Raw genomic sequence first — 24303 nt, 5'->3', positions numbered from 1 at the left:
CCACCACCCTTCTGTCTTCCAGGTCACTTATTGCGTTCTTCTCAGTTATTCTGCTATTGATTCCTTCTAGTGTAGTTTTAATTTCAGTTATTGTATTGTTTATCTCTGTTTGTTTGTCCTTTAATTCTTCTAGGTCTTTGTTAAACATATCTTACATCTTCTCGATCTTTGCCTCCATTGTTTTTCCGAGGTCCTGGATCATCTTCACTATCATTATTCTGAATTCTTTTTCTGGAAGGTTGCCTATCTCCACTTCATTTTGTTGTTTTTCTGGGGTTTTATCTTGTTCATTCATCTGGAAGGATGAAGGATCTAGCCCTCTGCCTTTTCATCTTGTCTATCTTTCTGTGAATGTGGTTTTTGTTCCACAGGCTGCAGGATTGTAGTTCTCCTTGCTTCTGCTGTCTGCCCTCTGGTGGATGAGGCTATCTAAGAGGCTTGTGCAGGTTTCCTGATGGGAGAGACTGGTGGTGGCTAGAGCTGGGTGTTGCTCTGGTGGGCAGAACTCAGTAAAACTTTAATCCACTTGACTGCTGATAGGCGGGGCTGGGTTCCTTCCCTGTTGGTTGTTTGGTCTGAGGCAAACCAACACTGGCACCTACTTGGGCTCTTCGATGGAACTAATGGCAGACTCTGGGAGCGCTCACGCCAAGGAGTACTTCCCAGAACTTCTGCTGCCGGTGGCCTTGTCCCCGCAGTGAGCCACAGCCCCCAGCGCACCCCCCCAGCCTCTGCAGGTGACCTTCCAACACTACCAGGTAGGTCTGGTTCAGTCTCCCCTGGGGTGACTGCTCCTTCCCCTGGGTCCTGATGCGCACACTACTTTGTGTATACCCTCCAAGAGTGGAGTCTCTGTTTCCCCCAGTCCTGTCGAAGTCCTGCAAACAAATCCCACTAGACTTCAAAGTCTGATTCTCTAGGAATTCCTCCTCCCGTTGCCGGACACTCAGGTTGGGAAGCCTAACGTGGGGCTCAGAACCTTCACTCCAGTGGGTGGACTTCTGTGGTATAAGTGTTCACCAGTCTGTGAGTCACCGACCCAGCATTATGGGATTTGATTTTGCTGTGATTGTGCCCCTCCTACTGTCTCATTGTGGCTTCCCAACACTGGCACCTACTTGGGCTCTTCGATGGAACTAATGGCAGACTCTGGGAGCGCTCACGCCAAGGAGTACTTCCCAGAACTTCTGCTGCCGGTGGCCTTGTCCCCGCAGTGAGCCACAGCCCCCAGCGCACCCCCCCAGCCTCTGCAGGTGACCTTCCAACACTACCAGGTAGGTCTGGTTCAGTCTCCCCTGGGGTGACTGCTCCTTCCCCTGGGTCCTGATGCGCACACTACTTTGTGTATACCCTCCAAGAGTGGAGTCTCTGTTTCCCCCAGTCCTGTCGAAGTCCTGCAAACAAATCCCACTAGACTTCAAAGTCTGATTCTCTAGGAATTCCTCCTCCCGTTGCCGGACACTCAGGTTGGGAAGCCTAACGTGGGGCTCAGAACCTTCACTCCAGTGGGTGGACTTCTGTGGTATAAGTGTTCACCAGTCTGTGAGTCACCGACCCAGCATTATGGGATTTGATTTTGCTGTGATTGTGCCCCTCCTACTGTCTCATTGTGGCTTCTCCTTTGTCTTTGGATATAGGGTATCTTTTTTGGTGAGTTCCAGTGTCTTCCTGTTCCAGTGTCTTCCTGTCCCTCCAGTAGAAGGACGTGAGAGCACTTCCTTCTACTCTGCCATCTTGGTTCAGCTCCTCTGTAGCAGTAGTATTCACAATAGTCAAGAGCAACCCAAATGTCCATTGATGGATAAATAGATAAACAAAATGTGATATATACATAGAATGGAACAGTATTCAACTTTAAAAAGAAAAGAAATCCTGTTATATGCTACATGTCCTCAACCTTGAGGACACTATGCTAAGTGAGATAAACCAGTCACAAAAAGACAAATACTGTATGATTCCACTTATACCTGGCATCTAAAATAGTCAAATTAATAGATATGGAAAGTAGAATTATGGTTACCACGGGTCAGGGAAGGGAAAAAGGGTAGGTATTATTGCTTAGTGGGTACAAAGTTTCAGTTTTGCAAGATGAAAAAGTTCCAGAGATTAGTTTCATAATGATGTGAATATACTTAACACTATATAAATGTATACTTAAAAATAGTTATGATGGCAAATTTTATGTTATATGTTTTTTATAATTTAAAAAAAAGTTTTTAAAAAAGGAGACACTTTTGGTTTCCAGTTCTGCACATAAGGAGCTTGGAAGTTACCACTCTGGTATAAAAGTAAAAAGCTGAACAGACTGAAGAATCAACAACTCTTCTTGGATCCTTAAGCAAGGGAAGAACAGAGGGCAAACTGCTGCCTCCAAGACTAGAGAGACAGACACATGCATACAGGGAGTCATGGCTTATCAGAGCAGAGACTCATGAGTGGATGCTGCAGGAACAGTGCTGGGGTAAGAAAATCTGAACTACAATTGATGCAATGCTGCATGCTCTGTGTGGACAGATCTATGCCCACAAATTTGAAAACCTAGATGAAATGAACCAATTCTTTGAAAGACACAATCTGCCAAAATTCATACAAGAAGATACAGACAATCTGAATAGAACTACATCTATTTAAAAGCTGAATCAATAATTAATAACCTTCCAAAAGAGAAAGCAACAGGCCCAGATGGGTTCACTGGTGAACTCTACCAAACATTTAAAGAAGAAATTATACCAATTCTCTTTAATCTCTTTCAGAAGATAAAAGCAGAGGGAATACTACCTAACTCATTCCATGAGGATGGCATTACCCTAATAGCAAAACCAGATTAAGACATAAGAAAACTACAGATATTTCTTATTAACATAGATGCAAAAAATCTTCAAGAAAATAATGTATAAAAAGAATTATACACCACAACCAAGTAGAACTTATCTCAGGTATGCAAGACTGCTTCAACATTTGAAAATCAATTAATGTAATCTATCACATCAGTAGGCTAAAGAAGAAAAATCATATGAATATATGTCAATAAATGCAGAAAAAGCATTTGACAAAATCCAGCACCCATTCATGATAAAAACAGCACCCATTCATGATAAAAACTCTCAGTAAACTAGTAAACTATTCCTAGTAAACTAGGAATAGAGGGGAACTTCATCAACCAGATAAAGCATATCTATTTAAAAAACAGCTAACATCATACTTATTGATGAAAAACTAGGATTAGGAACAAGGCAAGGATGTCTCTTCTCACCATGGCATTTCAATATTATATTGGAAGACGTAGCTTATACAATAAGACAAAAAAATTAAATAACAGGTATACTGATTGGGAAGGAAGATGCAAGTAACTAAGATTAGCAATGAAAGTGATGACATTTCTATCAACCTTACAGAAATAAAAAGGATTATAAGAGAAAACTAAGAAAAAGTTGTATGCAACAAATTGGATAATCTAGATGAAATGGACAAATTCCTAAAAACACACAAATTACCAAAACCGACTCAAGAACAAATAGAAAATATGAACAGACCTATAACAAGTCAAGAGACTGAATCGGTAATCAAAGACCTCCCAACAAAGAAAAGTTCAGAACCAGATGGTTTCCCTGGTGAATTCTACCAAACACTTAAAGAAGAATTAACACAAATCCTTCTCAGTTTCTTCCAAAAAAACAGAAGAGGAGAGAATACTTCTTAGCTCATTCTATGGGACCAGCATTAGCCTGATACCAAAGCTAGACAAAGGCAACACAATAAAAGAAAACTACAAACCACTCTTTGTTACATATATAGATGTGTAAATTCTCAACAAAACACTAGTAAACTGAATCCAAGGGCATATTAAAAGGATTATACATGATGACCACGCAGGATTTATCCCAGGAATAAAAGTGTTATACAACATAAGAAAATCAATCAGTGTAATATATACCACATTAAAAGAATGAAGGGAGGAAAACATATGATCATCTCAATTGACACAGAGTTTTTGATAAAATCCAACATTCTTTCATGACAAAAATATACTCAGAAAATTAGGAATAGAATGGAATTATCTTAATATGATAAAGCGCATTTGTGAAGAAACCCACAGTGAAAATCATACTCAATGGTGCAAGACTGTAATCTTTTCCTCTACAATCAGGAACAAGACGAGGATGCTCACTGTCTCCACTTTGTATTGGATGTTCTAGCCAGAGCCATTAGGCAAGAAAAAGAAATAAAAGGCATCCAGATTGGAAAGGAAGAAGTAAAGCTATCTATATTTGCAGATGACATGATCCTATACATAGAAAAAGAGAAGGTAGTAAAGTTACAGGGTATAAGATCAACAAGCAAAAATCAGTTGTGTTTCTATATCCCAGCAATGAATAATCTGAAAAGGAAATTAAGAAACAATTCCACACGCACTAGTACCCAAAAGAATAAAATATCGGAAAATAAATTTAACCAAGGTAAGAGACACACACACTGAAAGTACAAAACATTGCTGAAAGAAGTAAAAGAAAATCTAAATAAATGGAAAGACATCTTGAGCTCATGGATTGGAATATTTAATATTGTTAAGATGATACTACTCAAAGCTATCTACAGATTCAACACAATACCTATCAAAATTTCAACAACCTTTTTTGCAGAAATGGAAAAGTTGATTCTCAAATTTATATGAAATTGCAAGGGGGCCCAAATAGTCAAAACAATCTTGAAAAAGGAAAATTTAAAGGACTCACACATACCAATTTCAAAACTTACTACAGAGCTACAATAATCAAAACAGTGTGGTACTGGCAAATATAAGGATAGACATATAACAAATGGAATAGAATGGGAAGGCCAGAAATAAACCCAAACATTTATGGTCAATTGCTTTCTAACAAGGGTCCTAAGACCACTCAATAGGAGAAAGAAGGGTCTCTTCAACAAATGGTGCTGGGACAACTAGGTAGCCAGGTGTAAATAATGAAGCTGGATCCCTACCTAACACCACATACAAAACTTAACTTAAAATGGGTCAATGACAATATAAGAATTAAACTGTAAAACTCTTAGAAGAAAACATAGAGGTAAGTCTTCATGACCTTTGATTTGGCAATGGATTCTTAGGTATGACCAAAAATATGAGCAACAAAAGGAAAAAAGATGAATTGAACTTTGTCAGTGTTAAAAACTTGTGTGTCCAAGGATATTATCAACAAATTGATAAGACAACCTAGAGAATGCAAGAAAACATTTGCAAATTGTATATATGATAAGGGTCCAGTATCCAGAATACACAAATAATTCTTACAATTCGACAACAAAAAGACAATCTAATTTTTAAAATGATCAAAGGACTTGAACAGATAATTCTCCGAAGAAGATATACCAACAAGTAGTTGAAGATGCTTAACCTCATTAGTCATTAGGGAAACACAAATCAACCAAGTGATCACTTCACATTCAATAGGATGATAATAATAATGATAATGATAATAATAATAATGGAGAAAGAACAAATGTTTGCAAGGATGTGGAGGAATTGGAACCCTCATACATCGCTAGTAGGAATATAAAATGGTGCAGCCACTGTGGAAAAACAGTTTGGCAGTTCCTCAAAAAATTATATGGAATTACTATATGACCGAGCAATTCCACCTCTAGATACATACCCAAAAGAACTGAAAACTGGTATTCAAACAAAAACTTGTACACAAATCTCCATAGCAGCACCACTCATAATGGCCAAAAGGTAGAAACAACCCAAATGCCCATCAACTGATGAATGGATAAATAAAATGCATATCCATGCACTGGAATATTATTCAGTCATTAAAAAGGAACTAAATATTGATACTTGCCACAACATGGATGAACATTGACAACATTATGCTAAGCGAAAGAAGCCCATCACAAAAGGCCATATGGCGAATGATGCCATTTAAATGAAATATGCAGAATAGGCAAATCCACAGAGACAGAAAGCAGATTTTGGCTCTTAGGGGCTGGGGGAAATGGGAGAATGGAAGCAACTGCTCAGGGAGTACAAGGTTTCCTTTTGGGCTGATGAAAATGTTCTGGAACTAGACAGTGGCCTAATATTGTGAATGTACTAAATGCCACTGAATTGTACACTTTAAAATGGTTAAAATGATAAATTTTATGTTATGTGTATTTTACCACACACACACACACACACACACACACACACACACACACACACCCCCACACACACACACAAGCACAAGAAGAAGAGTAAGGGATGAAGCAGTCTTTGATGAGAAAAGCAGAATCCATGGAAGAGATCGATACAGTGCAGCCCTGGGCAGGTAGACAGAAAGCAAGATAAAGTCTTGATGCCTGGTATCTTTCTGCTCCTGATACTCTGAGGGTTGAGAATAGTTTCTGTCCTTAGATTTCTAGGAAACCTATGAATCCTTGCAGTAAATACTGAGTCACTTGAAGCGAGTCATTGTTTTCTGTAATAAAAAGCACACTAACATAATTGCTATCACTGCCTAAGCTCATTTACTCATAGTTTTACAGACTACTTATGCGTTGATGACTAGTAAACCCATGCTTCTAATGTAGGCTTTTCTCTGATGTTTCTACAGCTATCTCAAGAATCAGCATATTTTCTTAGGTAGCCACCAACAAACCTACCTCCGTACCTTTGCCTCTGCCAACTTGGGAAAGTATAATAAAACTAGTTGTGTGCCTTCCAGTGCTGTTTCTCTCCCCTCCAACCAACACTTTTTTGCTTTTTGAAAATGTTAAAAGCTCAACACACCTGCCACTCTTCTATGCTGTGTTACCAGTAACTGAAGCTTTATTTCTATGCCACCTTGTGATGTAGTACTAGGAGTATAGGAAATATTATCAGGGAGTTAACCATTGCTATTACAAGTAGAAGAATTTCTGACCAAAAAAGTAAATATATTCATAAACACATTCATTTATTCAACTGAGTATCTATTAGCTACCAGACAGTGGAGACAGTGTTGAACAGGGCAGAAGAGGTCACCATGCTCAAGGAGCTTATACTCTAGTGACAGGACAGACAAGGAAAAATCAGGTGTGATAAAAATAAAAATGCTGTGATAGGAATTAACTGGTTGGGTATTCACATAACTCTATACTGATTATCCACATGTGGCAGCTGTCCACACCCAAAGTTGGCTGCAAATTGGAGTCTTTGATTTCACAAAACAACGACAACAAAATTTAAGCTGCTCTTGGGGGGCCTTTTGGCTCACGATTCATAGAAATAGCCTAATGAACTGGCAGATAGTACAGTAAATATCTGGACATAGAATTACTCTTCACTGGGCTTCCCTGGTGGTGCAGTGGTTAAGAATCCGCTTGCCAATGCAGGGGACATGGGTTCGAGCCCTGGCCCAGGAAGATCCCACATGCAACGGAGCAACTAAGCCTGTGCACCACAACTACTGAGCCTGTGCTCTACAGCTCACGAGCCACAACTACTGAAGCCTGTGTGCCTAGAGCTCGGGCTCCACAATAAGAGAAGCCACTGCAATGAGAAGCCCTCACACTGCTATGAAGACCCAACACAGCCAAAAATAAATAAATAAAATAAATTTATAAAAATAATGTTCTATATTCTAGAAATGCCATTACCAGGTAGGAAAAGCTTATTATTCTTAAAAAAAAAAAAAAGAATTACTCTTCACTCCTATTAAGGACATAAATCCAATTCTATATTGGAAATCGTTAATTCATAAGCAGATTTCTATTAAATTTTTTTCTCAGATCAAGTGTTTTTAAAACTATATAAAATTATATTCCAGGTCCTTCTATAGAATTCACTACAGAAAACTTGCAGTTTCCAGAGGATCTAGAGAATCAGGAAAGACATTCAACCTGTCCTCTAATACCAGGACCAAATGTAAAATATGGCCATTTTCTAGATCTTTATTGCTTAGACAACAAGCTCTCTCTTGACAGGACAACAGAACTTTCACCAGTAACTGCACTTTACTATCTAAACACTTTACATGTTGCTTCCATACTCTTTAGAACTGACCTAATTAATATACAAGCAAGTGTCAGAAACAAGGAGAACTTGTAAAATGGAGCACAGCGGTGAAAATTAAGTAAGTGCTATAATGCAATACATTTTCCACTTTTTAAAAAAGCAGAGAATCAGTATGGACTAGCATAGCTAGAATCACACAAAATTGTCCATTATATTTGCAGGGAACTAATTCTGAAACTAACTGGAATGAAAGAAATTATAGCAGCTGTTAGGAATGGAGAAAATACCTGGTAGTTCTAAGCATTTGCAGGGAGGTATGGAGAGAGAGGGAGTCCCAAAATGGGAGAACAGAGTCATATGGTTCCCTCCCCAGAGATCTTTAGCATTGGACACAAGAATCCAAATCTAGGCTATGGGAATGATCAGTTCCCTTATTACAGTGCTCTTTCACCCAAGTGTCTTAGACAAAAAGAAATACTGGAATGCTTTATAGACAATGGATTTGGAACTGAGAAGACCTAACAGTACTTGTTAAAAGGATCCAGATGTTTTAAAATCCGGGTACAAAGTTGCTTTAAATCCCTCATCCAGTTGACAGCCTCAAAGAACCCTGATATAAATGGCATATCCGAACATAATGCATTACTACAGGACCCATTATCACACATACTCTGGCTACACAAAGGATCAGATCTCAGTGCCACAATGCACATGTGTAACCCCTACAGGAAAAGTCTGGTAACAAGTAGGCTAACAGCCACTGGTGTGTCTGTTCCCCATCACCAGCATGTCGCTTGTATGGTGTGGATATGTCTTTACCTTCTCCATCATTAGCGTTGTTTAGAAGCAATATATATATGTATATACACATATATAATATATATATTATATGATTACACATACACACACACACACACACATATATATATGTTTAAAGTGGTAGATCAACAAATACTTGAAAACTATTACATGCCAAGTACTCTGTACTAAGCATTTAGGATAAAACCCACATGTTCTTCCTGCCCTTGAGGAAATTACAGTCTAATGGGAAAGACAGACTTTAAACAAAGAATCACAAATAATTAAGCAAATAATTATACATATGTAAAGTACTATGAAAAACATAAATTATCACATAAGAAATCTATACTAATCTGGGAACATCAGGGAATCCTGTCTTATCCTCCACTGAGGAAAGGATGTTTAAAACAAGATGGAAAGGATAAGCCAAATTTTTCTAGACAAAACCCTTAGAAAACACAGATAGACATAATGACAGCATGGTATATTTTGAGGGACTAACAGATGCTTAGCCCCTTGCCAGAAACCACTCTATAATCAAGACAGCTGTTGAAAACAGTTGATGATTCCAATACGTCAGTCAGATACTAAGAGTTGGTAGGATGTTCTGTCTTAGGACCAAGTACTTCAATGTCATCCAGTGTTATCAGAAACAAAAACATCCCTGAGCCCCTTAGCACCAGGAAGGCTGCCAAGCAGGGTGGCTGCTCAGTGGAAATCAGGACCTGGGAGAGAGGAAGGCAGCTTTAGCAGGACTGTGGCAAATATATTGAGAATAATGGGAGTCAGGTTTCTTAAAGTCAGAGAAGAAAGTTACAAATAAGAATAAGGAAATGCAGAAGGAAGCCTGTGATGTTGAATTGGAGATATTGGTATGAACTCAAGTTTTTCAATATATATAGCTAGATATAAAAATAAATATAGACAATATGTGAGAGAGAAAGAGAGAGAGGGAGGGAGGGAGGGAGGGAGGGAGGGAGGGAGGGAGGGAAAAAAGGAGAGAAAGAGAGAATTTCCTAACTGCCCACTGAAAGGGCCTAGGAGCAGTGATTACCGCAGTAGCAATGCAGTAATTTGTACCCAAGATCTTGGCTTCTAAATATCTTTCTCCACGAGAAGAAACTTGAGTTACCTGGCTATTACAAGGCTGAGGATAATATTAGATGAACCTAGAACATCTTTGTGTGCCACAAAGAAAAGGAGGTACTCAAAGAATGATAAGGTTATCTCAAAAGGACACAAGAGTCAACTTAAAGAGGCTCTTACTGATCTAGTCTGGAACAATTTGAGGATCAAATTAATGAATAACTGAATAATAAATTGAATAATAGGAGTTCAGCAGTCCATATTGAAAGAAAGATAGAAAGAAAGGAAGAAAGAAAAAGAAATCAAGGAAAGTAGGAAGGACGGAAGAGGGAGGGAGGGAAGGAGGCAGCTTTTCCTTTTAGAAGAAAGCCTACCAAAAAGTGTAAATGGGATAATGGAATTTTAAGAATCACCTATTGGCAATCATCAGAGTAATAACTCAGTCAAGAAAACATTAATGGATACCCAAACTAATGGGTGAAAGTAGGATGAAAATGGGATATTCATAAAGTCTCAAAATATCTCCACATAAAATATTTCTTGATGATAAAAGGAAAGGAGGAACTTTAATGAGGAGAAACCTGGAAGAGATCACCTTATCCAAGTGATCAAAGTTAGCATCACTTTGGTGGAGGAAGACAGACATCATGTACCACCCGAAGGGAGGCAGTGTGCAGAGCAGGACTCCACGGCTGTAACATTCTTGCCAAAGGTGACTGACCTCATGTGAGGAACACCAGGCAAACCCAAACAGAAAAGTGCTCTGTAAAACAACTGGCTTCTAATCCTAAAACATGTTGAAGTCATGAAAGACAGAACAACCGAGGCAATGTTCCAGACTGAAGGGGACCAAAGAGATGACAAGTGTGACATTCTGGATTAAATTCTTTTTCTGCTAAAGCCATCATTTGGGCTGTCAGGGAAACTTGAATAGGGTCTCTGGGTGAAAGGAATATAGAAGTGATCTGGCTGTTTTCACTTTTTGGTAAGTTTTAAATTATTTTAAAATAAAAAGTAAAATAAATTTTAAAGCACATCTAACATTTAATAAAAAAGAAACGACATCTCAAATAGTAAACACATACAAAAATGTTCATTCCTTCTGACAATGAATGCAAATTAAAGTAGTCTTAAAGTATCATTTTATACCTGCTTGGCTTTTATTGTAGTCGTTTGTTTTATCTATCTGATGGTTTGCTTTGTAATATGATAACTAGAAAGGGTTTATTCTTTATTTGTTTCCTAAGCACTGTTACATAAAGTGAAGCTGTGAGAAAAGCGTGGAACAGATTCTCGTTCAGAGCCCCCAGAAAGAACCCACCCTACCAACAGCCTTGACTTCTGACTTCTTGCCTCCTGAACTGAAGGTTTCCCCTGCCTGTGGCAGACACCAGAGAGTCACCACCAGGGATGCAGGGATGCAAAAAAGGACACAGGCAGAAAGACACAGAGAACTCCCAACCTGAGCTTCCTCAAGTGCCTTCACTTCCATTGCTGTTCTTGCGTGATTGGAAGTTGTGCCAGGGTGCCTCCCTTTCCTCTCCTTGCCAACACCTCTGACTATCCCGGCACCCAGAGCTGCATTCGCTGTGACTGAAGGTCCATGTTTTATATTGTGCCTTCACAATGAGCTCGTCAGCCTGATGATGGCTCATAAACTCATAATCCTTACAAAAACTCTAGAAAGAAGATTCAATTATTTTCTCCACTTTACAGAAGCAACTGAAGATTACAGACTTAAGCAGCCTGCCTGAAGTGACATAGCCAGCAAGCAGTGTAAGTGGGGTATGAACCCAGGCAGTCTGGCTCCCATGCTTTTTAACTATGATATGCTGCTGTACTATGATACTCAGACAGGGCCGAGGTACTGAAATCTGCTACAGTCCTTTTGAAGAGCAATGAGGCCATGCCATCCCTGTAGTCATCAAATCCTCAGACTCTTGGCCACTAATAAATTGCTGACAATTTATCCTAAGGAAAGCTATATGCACAAGGATGTTCTCTATAATAGGAAAAATTTTAAATGATCTATAGGGAAATGGGTTAGTTATGATTCATCGACTTGACAGAACATTCGACAGTCAGTCATTATCATTATTAATGATAATGGTAATCATTTTTAATGATAATTATGGAGATATATGGAAAATAGGGAAATGTTTACAATATAATATTAAGTTAAAAAATACAAAGTTTATGTATACTGGTAAATATGTAAACATTGTGTGTGCATAACAGGAACAAATTAAAAAGTAAAAATTTTAAATGATAATAGCTGTTAGAAAGTCATGGGATAATTGGTGACTTTTTTCCTTTCAAATATTTTTATGATGTTTACAACAAAAAAATAGAAATTAAATACTCCCCAAACATATCATATTAAAACCTGTCTAAAAAGTGATGCAAGGATTCTTTTCATGCTTCCTCAACCCTTCTTTTCAGGGGATGAGTGGTGATTATGTCCATTTACATGGAAACTTGTTAAATTTTAAAAAAAGACAATAAAATAATATACATTTTATGATTCAATATAATATAACACACACATCTAGAGGACATACACTGGAATATCTATTGAGGCTATCTCTAGGTGGTGAGATTACAGGGGATTCTTTCTTTTTCTTCATACCATTTTTGAACTTAGTGTTATGCACATGTATTCATTTCTAATAACTTTTTTAAAAGAATTGTATAGGTAAACTATTACCAAACTAAAATACTTAAAAATAACATACTTTTGTTAACCAACTCCATAATTTCATCAGAAAAATAGGACAGCTTTCTCATATCATTTATTCTATATTCTGCTCTCTTGGCTAGACTCATCAACAATTGTATCTCATGCTAGTAATCCAAAAATGATCAACTGAGAATCTACCTATCTATAGTATATGTACAAGCCCAACACTTATACACTCAAATCGCTGACCAATGAATCCATATCAAGAAGGAAATGCCATTCATACTGACTTTCTTACAAGGATTTAAATATACTTTCCGCGAATTAATACTTCTTATTGTAAATTTTAAAGCCTAATAGAAAAATTAAAGCTTAGAAAGTCACATTCCCCAGCAAGAGAAAAATAATCCTAAATGATTAGGTAGAAATACCTAAATGTTATTGCCAAAAATAAATGATTATTTTTATTAAGTACTTTTAATACATTTTAAGTGTTTTGTTTAAAAAGTAGGTAAAATCTTGATGAAATCTGAATATGTTATGAGGTTGAGAAAAAACAAAGATCAGAAATCAGGCAAAAGAATAAATGTATAGAAAAGAAGCAAAAATAAGAGTCAAAATTTAGAGACCCTTAAGATAGAAAATAATTCCATGATAGGCGGAATTAGATTATAAGCAAATTTTAAGCATAGCACAGCCAAGAAATGTCCATAGACTAGATTATGATGATGACAAGGGTTAAGGAATATTACATCTCCTAGAAGGTGGGGCTATTAGGGAAGAAGAGAAAATGTTATAGAGTATAGCAAAAAAACAGTTATATTCAAAACTATTAACTGCAGTCTTTTAAAATTGGAAGGAATTTTATCTGTTTGGCATGGTTTTAAAATGTAGGCCTGTATGAAGGAATGGATGCTATGAACATATGGTATGTTCTGTTGTATGAGTACTAAAGTGAGTATCTAGAATGAGAAAAGCCCTGAACATTTGAAGCAGATTAATATATTCACTATCTCAAATCTGATTGGCTAAAACTGAGATCATGACATCCAATCTCAACCTGGCATATGTGTGAATCAGGGATAACTCATCACATTTTTCTTCTTCTCGTGAGTTACTAAATGGCACAAGGAGGCAACAAAGCCATGCTATCCCTAAAGTTTTCTCTCTTCTGCCTATGCCAAGAATGATTTTTATTCTCTCAAGCCATTTCTTCCTCAAAAGAGCTCACCAAAGTTGTCATCCTTCCTATCAGCAGCGCCACTGGGCTCTGATGAGTGACACCCAGACATTTAAACTCAAAAGCTGCTTCAGAAGGGAGTTATTAAAATTCAAATGAGCTGGGCATATTGAAGAAGAAAACACTCGTTTGCATGCACACCTCCGCATTTGGCCATCCCATTTAGACCCATAGAGCAGGGTCTGGTTTTGTTTTTGTAAATGGGCTTCCGAGACGGAGGTCAGCCTCCCACGGCCTCCACTCCTCTGGGGTCATCATTAGTAATGGGTAAGGCTGAATGGATTTTCCTCTGAATCTAGTCAGTAAACCTGACAAGAAGGCAGCCCTCTCCCACAACCTGAGAATGCCAAAAATGTGACTGGTAATATGGCATTTTTTAAATACTTCATTTATTTGTCTTAAAATAGCTTTAATAGTAAGATTTTACATAACGTTTCTGATGTCAACTTCACCTGATTTTTCAGTTTTAGAACAGAATACTTCCTGTTGTACCATGACTGCATAATTAAAAATGTTACATTTAACAGAGAATTTTCCACAAGATTCAGAGAAAATTCATTTCTACTAAGAAATATGAATCTAGGGAGCCAAATGACATTTTAGTCACTAGAAAAGAAAGAGTATGTCTTTCATTTGGTCTTAAGAGTTTTATTTTTCATGGAAATATCTCACATTATCATCATTTAAAAATTTTATAAGATATCAGTGAGCAAACTAACAAAAAATAGAGCAAAAATATATGTTCCTAGAATTATTCTAGCCATGGAAATTTTAGATGCTCCTTTAGTAAGAATTCAATTTCCTCCTAATGGAGACATCTCTGTACTTTAAAAAGACTTAATTTATGGCAATATAAACAATTAACTCCACATTATATATATGACATGCTCATATATAAACATATCTTGTACAACAATGACATAACCTTATACCAATTTTTACTGAGGATATGTAAAAGCAAATTATGCTAAGTCATGACCCAAGGATAATATTATGCACAATTTCTAGAACTGCAGAAACTAAGGGAATTCATGTCCAACCTATGAAAGTAGTTTACAATCTGGAAGCTCCAGGGATTTCTGTACCCAGTGGAAACTTAGACAATGGACATGACTTTTAATGTCCCTTCCAATGGTGAGATTTTATCCTTCCATGACCTCCATTAATCAGTGACTTCAGATGTCTCCAGATGTCTTCATTTTAATTGGTTTAAAAACTTTTTTTGCCCTAAAACTGGGACAGTCTTGTTGTAATACAGGCACTGATTTTGCCCAGACTGACACAGCCAACCCAAGGATGAATGAAACTAGCACACATCAATGAAAGAATATTACATAAAACTGGTTCCTGAGCCATGACATGCTCATTTCGGATCCATTTTTTCCTCATAGCACGAAATGGTAGGTGTGTATCATTAAAGAGCATTTATTTAATAATTTATGTGGCATTATTTTGGCTCCAGTTAAAAACAAAAGGCACTCAATCTCTGTCTTTAGGTTGTGTGTGGCAGCAACAAAGAATCACAAAGGGACAACTGGTGCAGAGAAAAAGAACACAAGCTAAAATTAAGAACTAGAGCCAGTGATTGCAACAACACAAAGTGATCACACAAGGTTCAGGGAGAAGACTTACCTCCAAGTCTGGTCCTGGAATACAAACTGCACCCATATGTGTTTTCTCTTTTTAGGTCACACTCACTTGAAATTGACAAGAAAAGTAATGTGTGCTTATACTTTTGAAATGGCCAAAAGGAAGATTAAGATATTCACATGTCCCCCAAGATCAGATATGGTAGTTCCAAGAGTACACACAGTGTGTATGTTTATGTACCACTTAGTGTAGTTGGTCTCCTAGTCATCTCTACTGCAAAGACGATCTGGCAGGAGAAATTATTCACCCCTTCAGATTTGTATTGTTTAATTCTACAGAAGCAAGCTGAGGGCACACAAACTTGACATGTAGACAGTATAACAGAGTTCAAGAAATGTGCTCACTTGCCTTTTTTTCCTCCTGTAATGAAGAAGCCAATGGCTGCTCTAATAAAACTGCTTTCAGGCAAATAGCTATAGTCAGTAGGAACTGTGGAGACAGAAAATGATCAAATTAACCAATGAACCTGGTGGGACTAATGAAGGAAAGATAATGATCTCATGCTGCCATATCAACCTAGAGACAAAGCAGAAGTGTTTATGCCATTAATCTCAGAACAATACTCTGTGGTTGCAACTAATTCTATTAGGTTAAGTGACTGGCCTTGAAGTCATCACTTAGGCTATGCAAGCAAATCTAAAATGGTGGTAAATCTAGAGGAGGCTGAAAAACCACAGAGGACAGAAATTGTACGGAAGTGGTTTTAAAAAACCCTTTTCCACTTTGGCACATCAATGAGCCACAATCCAGTGACCTCCTCTGTGTCAGCAAGGAGTCTACTGGGCTTCTAGGATGAGACCACCATTCTCTGGGCTATTTCAGGGCACCCTGAGTCAGATATATGAACTATGGAAATACATCAATCAGCATTAATATCAGCCAGTCTCTTACTTCATAAGGCAGGGACCTCTATGTGACCAACACGTGCAAATAACCAGATGTGCCTGCTGACCTGGAACAGTGAAGGAGTGATATTTATGCTCGTTGAATCCTGGGAGTTTTCCAGATTCTTCTCCTCCCAGTTCCACAAAATTGTTTCATGAAATGGTTTTTACTGGGATAGATGGCTCAACTTTTCCAGACACACAATCATGTTGCTCCAAAGAACCTGGGTGTAAGATGATTCACTACGACCTGCCTTCAGTATATGTGGGCCAGACCGTGTACTCCACAGTATAACAATTAAAAGCCTATGTGAAAAAGCAAAAGCCTCACATACGCATGCTATTTTACCAGGACCTTGTGAGAGCACTGCCCTTCAAAACTAGCAATACCAAGGGTTTCTAATATGACTACTTCTTTTTGTCTTTTTCCAGTTTTAATATGACAGCTTCTAGTTGTCTAAAGTTCATTATGTTGGGAATGCTGTGGAACCGTGTCCTATTTCTATAGCTGAGGAGTGACTGAAAATGAGGGAGACAGTAATTATAGTGGCCCATGGTAATGCTGTCTGTAGACTACCTGTCAGGGGATATGTGAAACTAGGTTTTAATGAGGAATCTTTGGTACCTAAACCTCCCTGGCATGAGTCCAAGAGAGCCAGTGGTCAAAATTCTATAAAGAGCGAGGAGTAGCTATAGGTCCCAGTGCATTACAGTGATGCCTTCCCCAGAAGATCTCCAAGTACATACATAAGTTAAGCATGTGGGAATTGCAAATATTTTTATTGCTTTTATTAAAAAGCTGGAAATAGAAAAAGCCTTGTTACATTAAGACCTAGGATTTTAATTCCAAGGCCAAGGAGATATACATCTTTAAAAGTACTTACCCAATTATTTTCTCAAAACCAGGGGCCAGAAGAACTCCAGCCATATATGAAGAGTTTTTTAATGAAATATGAATATTATATAAACTATGATTACATCTAGTAAAATAAAAAGAACTCTGTTCCAAGCTTCAAGGGTCTGATTCCTAGTTTCTGGATTTCTCATTAAGCTTGTACTTAAGTCATGTAATCTTTCTGAGCCTCAGCTTCTCCATTTGTAAAATATGGGGTTAGACTCAATGTCTAAACCGATCTCCAAGGCAGGCAGAGAGAAAGAGTGAAAAGAGCATGGGCTTTGGTGGCCGACAGATCTTAGTTCAAACCGCATGCTTACCATTTACTGCTATGTGACCCTGGGCAAGTCAGGAGACCTCTCCACAGTCCATTTTCCTCTGATGTAAAAGAGGGACAGTAATATCCACCACTGATATTACTATGCTAGGGTAGCTGTGAAAATTAACTCTCTTAACAAAGCACATTGCCCCAGGTCAGCAATCCCTCCTTCCAGCTCCAGTGTCCTATGACTCCAATCTTACCCGAGGTTCTACTTTGATTTGAGGACAGAGTAGACAGATGAAGATGTCCTAGAAGCCAGATTGCATTTGACTGAAGACCAATCACCCCAGACACACTGATGACCTAAAAATGAAATGTAACAGTTCAATGATGGAGCAAGAGCCAAATTCTATTCAATAGAAGGCCACTCACAGGAGGTCACTAATCTTTTATGAGGTGGTGGCTTGGCTGGTAATGAGATATACAAGATGTACTATCAACTGTCTAGTATACTAAACGTGGGACATAGAGGTGATCAACAAGTGTTGCTGAATGAATGAATGAATGAATGAATCTATCAGTCATGATGGAAGGTACCAGTGGTTGTCTCAGGTTTCACTGAGTCAGACTGGTCTAAAGGAATTTTCAAATAATGAGAAAAGAAAACCCAAAAAGTAAAAAGAGGTGACAGTTGCTTAAAACTAAAGTACCTTTTAAAGTAGAAGGAGATACTATTTTGTTCTCTTCTTTGAATAATGCTCTATTACTGTTTTATCATTCATAATAAGATTTTTTAAATAATAGTTTTCATTTATAGATTTTTTTCCCCAAGTTACAGCAACTTGTTTCAGTAGAATTTTTTTTGGAGAATATTCATATTCATACATGCAAAAGAGAGTTTCTTCTGTTCAGAAATTTGTTTGCTTTTAAAAGCATGAATTCCTAAAACTTCTTTTTTGTGGTGAGTATTATAACCAGCTGTATTTTGCAAGAATGAAAACAAGTATGCTAAGTGAAAAGCCTAGGATACAAAGTTCTACATATGATAAGAATACAACTATGCAGAGAAAATAAGAATGCTTAAAAAGAAATATGACCAAATATTAGTAGCAGCTGCTTCAGGTTGGGAGGAACATCAGTGATATTTTTTCAGCTTCTTTCATCTTGTACTTTTAAGTTTATTCAATGAACATCATGATTTTTTAAAAATAAAAATCTGAAAATACAAAATCATTTCTCAGTAGATGGACATGTTTATTCTTTAGCCAAGGAGAATGCTGACCATAATTTACCCAAATACTTTTACCAGTGACATCTGAACTAGTGCCTCTTGCTTAGATATATGCCCTGCCCTTTGACTGTCTTCCACTTTTCCTTGTCTGGAGGGCCTGACATTCTTTGCAAGGTCAGGTTTTAATTTTTAAGAGAAACCAGTGCCAACTTAACTCAAAAATGCCAGCTTTCTTTTTTTCCAGAGGTGGTGTGTGTTGATCAGCAAATTATGCAGGGCCGTAAGCCATTCTCCAATGACCCTTGAACTCACCATGAATAACCAGAGAGTCTCCCATTGTCTAAGTAAAACAGTTTATATCATGAAAAAGAAAAAAGACCACAAAGGGGAATATCTGTTTTCCCACTCAAGGGTCTGAAATTCCCCTTCTCACCTGAGTTAAAGTTCTAATGACTTCATTAAGTCTGCCTTGAAAATGAGAGGACTGGATGGCTTCTGACTTCAGCTGAAAGAAAAAGGAGAAATACCCATCCCGCATCCCCCCAGAAGTAAATAATGATATTCCCAGTGTATGAGTTATCATCATCTAAGCTGTGAAATAATTTATCATTATATCCTTATATTTCAAAAACAAAAGCTATGAGCTCCTTGAAGGCAGGGCCCATGCTTTATGAAATCACTGATTTCCTAGCACCAGTTCAGTGCATGTAGCAGTCATGTAATAAATCTTTACTGTATGAACAAAGGAACGCCTTAGAATTACTTGTAAATTTACATATACATATGTCCACTACACAAAACATTTTAAAGTGAAAACATAATTACATAGATATAAACTTAAACATCACAGATGCAAAATGGAGTTTCTTATGAATGGCTTTTAAAGTTTCTTAGGATCCAATCACTTTTCTCATTCAGATAATTTTGTAGAAAGTATATAAGTTGACTAGGTTTAATTCCTACAAACCAAATAAAATAAGGAACATATCTCTATAGAAAGAATTCTTGACCAAGAGCAATTTTCCATATATAAAGGCACTAGAAAGCCCAGTGTAAACAATACCATGATCATATACTGTTCTTTCCTTAGCATACTGAGATATTGGGTATTCTTTTCTTGCTGTGACTATGTACACATTTAGGTTTCTTCCCCCACCTGCCGCCCCCTTTTTTTTTTTTTTACCTGCATTACATCCCCTTCAGAGCCTACCAAGGCCACCATGCCATGAAGAGCTGCCAAACAAAGCATTGTGGAGGTGCCCTGAAAACAAAGCATCAGAATATGTCAAGAGGGAAACAGTCCTTGGGTGTGAAGTGGATAAAAATTATATCATAGAGAAACAACTGGCCAAAATGGTACTAAATTTGTATGGTCAACACAACCTGTGTCACTGAACTGAGAATGGCAGCAGACTTGAATAAAGTAACAGGTTAAAGTTGTTAGATTCTAGGTGGTTTCTTGTCATTTTTTATTTTTCAAAACCAGTGTTGTTTTAAAATTAACACACTGACAAAATAGCCAGTTAAAAAAAAAAAACTATAATGGTTAACAGGATGTATCATTTATAAGGCATTAAAAATACATGTGTCTTGGGGGAGATTGGTTCAAGATGGCGGAGTAGAAGGAAGTGCGCTCACTCCCTCTTGTGAGAACACCAAAACCACAACTAACTGCTGAACGATCATTGACAGGAAGATATTGCAACTCACCAAAAAAAGATACCCCACATCCAAAGACAAAGGAGAAGCTGCAATGAGATGGTAGGAGGGGTGCAATCACAATAAAATCAGATCCTGTAACTGCTGGGTGGGTGACTCACAAACTGGAGAACAATTATAACACAGAAGTCCACCCAATGGAGTGAAGTTTCTGAGCCCCATGTCAGGCTTCCCAACTTGGGGGTCTGGCAATGGGAGGAGGAATTCCCAGAGAATCAGACTTTGAAGGTGAGCAGGATTTCACTGCAGGACTTCAACAGGACTGGGGGAAACAAAGACTCCACTCTTGGAGGGCACACACAAAGTAGTGTGTGCATCAGGACCCAGGGAGAAGGAGCAGTGACCCCATAGGAGACTGAACCAGACCTAACAGCTAGTGTTGGAGAGTCTCCTGCAGAGGCAAGAGGTGCCTGTGGCTCACCACAGGGACAAGGACACTGGCAGCAGAAGTTCTGGGAAGTACTCCTTGGTGTGAGGCCTTTCAGAGTCCACCATTAGCCCCACCAAAGAGCCTGTAGCCTCCAGCGCTGGGTCACCTCAGGCCAAACAACCAACAGGGAGGGAACTCAACCCACCCAACAGCAGACAAGTGGATTAAAGTTTTACTGAGCACTGCCACCAGCACAACACCGAGCTCTACCCACCACCAGTCCCTCCCATCAGGAAGCTTGCACAAGTCTCTTAGATAGCCTCATCCACCAGAGGGCAGACAGCAGAAGCAAGAAGAACTACAATCCTGCAGCCTGTGGAACGAAAACCATATTCACAGAATGATACACAAAATGAAAAGGCAGAGGACTATGCACCAGATGAAGGAACAAGATAAAACCCCAGAAAAACAACTAAATGAAGTGGAGAAAGGTAACCTTCCAGAAAAAGAATTCAGAATAATGATAGTGAAGATGATCCAGGACCTCGGAAAAAGAATGGAGGCAAAAATTGAGAACATGCAAGAAATGTTTAACAAAGACCTAGGAGAATTAAAGAACAAACACCTAGAAGAATTAAAGAACAAGCAAACAGAGATAAACAATACAATAATTGAAATGAAAAATACACTAGAAGGAATCAATAGCAGAATAACTGAGGCAGAACAGATAAGTGACCTGGAAGATAGAATGCTGGAATTCACTGCTGCAGAACAGAATAAAGAAGAAAGAAAGAAAAAATGAAGAAAGCCTAAGAGACGTCTGGGCCAACATAAAATGCACCAACATTCGCATTACAGGGGTCTCAGAAGGAGAAGAGAGAGAGAAAGAACCCTAGAAAATATTTGAAGAGATTATAGTCAAAAACTTCCCTAACGTGGGAAAGGAAATAGACACCCAAATCCAGGAAGTGCAGAGAGTCCCAGGCAGGATAAACCCAAGGAGAAACATGCCGAGACACACAGTAATCAAATGGACAAAAATTAAAGAAAAAGAAAAATTATTAAAAGTGACACGGGAAAAACGACAAATAACATACAAGGGAGCCCCCATGAGGTAAACAGCTGATCTCTCAGCAGAAACTCTACAAGCCAGAAGGGAGTGGCACGATATATTTAAAGTGATGAAAGGGAAGAAACTACAACCAAGATTACTCTACCCAGCAAGGATCTCATTCAGATTCGACAGAGAAATCAAAAGCTTTACAGACAAACAAAAGCTAAGAGAATTCAGCACCACCAAACCAGCTCTACAACAAATGCTAAAGGAACTTCTCTAAGCAGTGTTTCTTGGGAAACACAAGAGAAAAAAGGACCTACAAAGACAGACCCAAAACAATTAAGAAAATGGTAATAGGAACATACATATCAACAATTACCTTAAATGTGAATGGATTAAATGCTCCAACCAAAAGACACAGGCTTGCTGAATGGATACAAAAGTACAACCCATTAATATGCTGTCTACAAGAGACCCACTTCAGACCTAGGGAAACATACATATTGAAAGTGAGGGGATGTAAAAAGATATTCCATGCAAATGGAAATCAAAAGAAAGCTGGAGTAGCAATACTCATATCAGATAAAATAGACTTTAAAATAAAGAATGTTACAAGAGACAAGGAATGACACTACATACTGATCAAGGGATCGATCCAAGAAGAAGATATGACAATTATAAATATATATGCACCCAACATAGGACCACCTCAATAGATAAGGCAAATGCTAACAGCCATAAAAGGAGAAATTGACTGTAACACAATAATAGAGGGGGACTTTAACACTTCACTTACACCAATGGACAGATCACCCAGACAGAAAATTAATAAGGAAACATAAGCTTTAAATGTCACAAGAGACCAGATAGATTTAATCGATATTTATAGGACATTCCATCTGAAAACAGCAGATTACACTTTCTTCTCAAGTGCACACAGAACATTCTCCAGGATAGATCACATCTTGGGTCACAAATCAAGCCTCGGTAAATTTAAGAAAATTGAAATCATATCAAGCATCTTTTCCAACCAAAACGCTGAGATTAGAAATAAATTACAGGGAAAAAAACTTAAAAAACACAAACACATGGAAGCTAAACAATACATTGCAAAATAACTAAGAGATCACTGAAGCAATCAAAGAGGAAATAAAAAAATACCTAGAGACAAATGACAACGAAAACACGACAATCCGAAACCTATGGGATGCAGCAAAAGCAGTTCTAAGAAGGAAGTTTATAGCTATACAATCCTACCTCAAGAAACAAGAAACATCTGAAACAAACACTCTAAACTTACACTTAAAGGAACTAAAGAAAGAGGAACAAACAAAACCCAAAGTTAGTAGAGGAAAGAAATCATAAAGATTAGATCAGAAATAACTGAAAAACAAATGAAGGAAACAATAGCAAAGATCAATAAAACTAAAAGCTGGTTCTTTGACAAGATAAACAAAATTGATAAACCTTTAGCCAGACCCATCAAGAAAAAGAGGGAGAGGACTCCAATAAAATTAGAAATGAAAAAGGAGAAGTTACAATGGACACCGCAGAAATACCAAGCATCCTAAGAGACTACTACAAGCAACTCTATGCCAATAAAATGGACAACCTGGAAGAAATGGACAAATTCTAAGAAAGGTATAACCTTCCAAGACTGAACCAGAAAGAAATAGAAAATATGAACAGACCAATCACAAGGAATGAAATTGAAACTGTGATTAAAAATCTTCCAACAAACAAAAGTCCAGGACCAGATGACTTCACAGGTGAATTCTATCAAACATTTAGAGAAGAGCTAACACCCATCCTTCTCAAACTCCTCCAAAACATTTCAGAGGAAGGAACACTACTAAACTCATTCTACGAGGCCATCAAAACCCTGTTACCAAAACCAGGCAAAGATACTACAAAAAAAGAAAATTACAGACCAATATCACTTTTGAATATAGATGCAAAAATCCTCAACAAAATGCTAGCAAACAGAATCCAGCAGCACATTAAAAGGATCATATACCATGACCAAGTGGGATTTATCCCAAGGATGAAAGGATTCTTCAATATATGCAAATCAATCAATGCGATACACCATATTAACAAATGGAAGAATAAAAACCATATATTTTTATGTTTTGCAAGTCCTAGCCATGGCAATCAGAGAAGAAAAAGAAATAAAAGGAATACAAATTGGAAAAGAAGAAGTAAAACTGTCACTCTTTTCAGATGACACAATACTATACACAGATAATCCTAAAGATGCCACCAAAAAACTAGAGCTAATCAATGAATTTGGTAAAGTTTCAGGATACAAAATTAATACACAGAAATCTCTTGCATTCCTATACACTAACAATGAAAGATCAGAAAGAGAAATTAAGGAAACAATCCCATTCACCAATGCAACAAAAAGAATAAAATACCTAGGAATAAACCTACCTAAGGAGGTAAAAGAC

The 24303-nt window shown here is 37.8% G+C and overlaps 1 protein-coding gene across 5 annotated transcripts in view; it reads right to left on the bottom strand.

Annotated features, from left to right (window-relative positions):
• FOCAD (focadhesin) overlaps nucleotides 1-24303 on the bottom strand; it is a 319213-nt gene that overhangs the window by 24769 nt on the left and 270141 nt on the right. For all 5 annotated transcript variants that reach the window (XM_024126842.3, XM_028494027.2, XM_028494026.2 and 2 more), the window contains 4 exons: nucleotides 19888-19965; nucleotides 19138-19209; nucleotides 17734-17836; nucleotides 15781-15861 (listed from right to left, as the gene is read on the bottom strand). In XM_024126842.3, coding sequence (XP_023982610.1) covers nucleotides 15781-15861; nucleotides 17734-17836; nucleotides 19138-19209; nucleotides 19888-19965 — 334 coding nt within the window. The remainder of the gene's footprint in view (nucleotides 1-15780; nucleotides 15862-17733; nucleotides 17837-19137; nucleotides 19210-19887; nucleotides 19966-24303) is intronic.

Source organism: Physeter macrocephalus, chromosome 9 (genome assembly GCF_002837175.3).
Source record: "Physeter macrocephalus isolate SW-GA chromosome 9, ASM283717v5, whole genome shotgun sequence".
Lineage (NCBI taxonomy): Eukaryota > Metazoa > Chordata > Mammalia > Artiodactyla > Physeteridae > Physeter > Physeter macrocephalus.
This window is presented reverse-complemented; position numbering and strand designations above follow the sequence as displayed.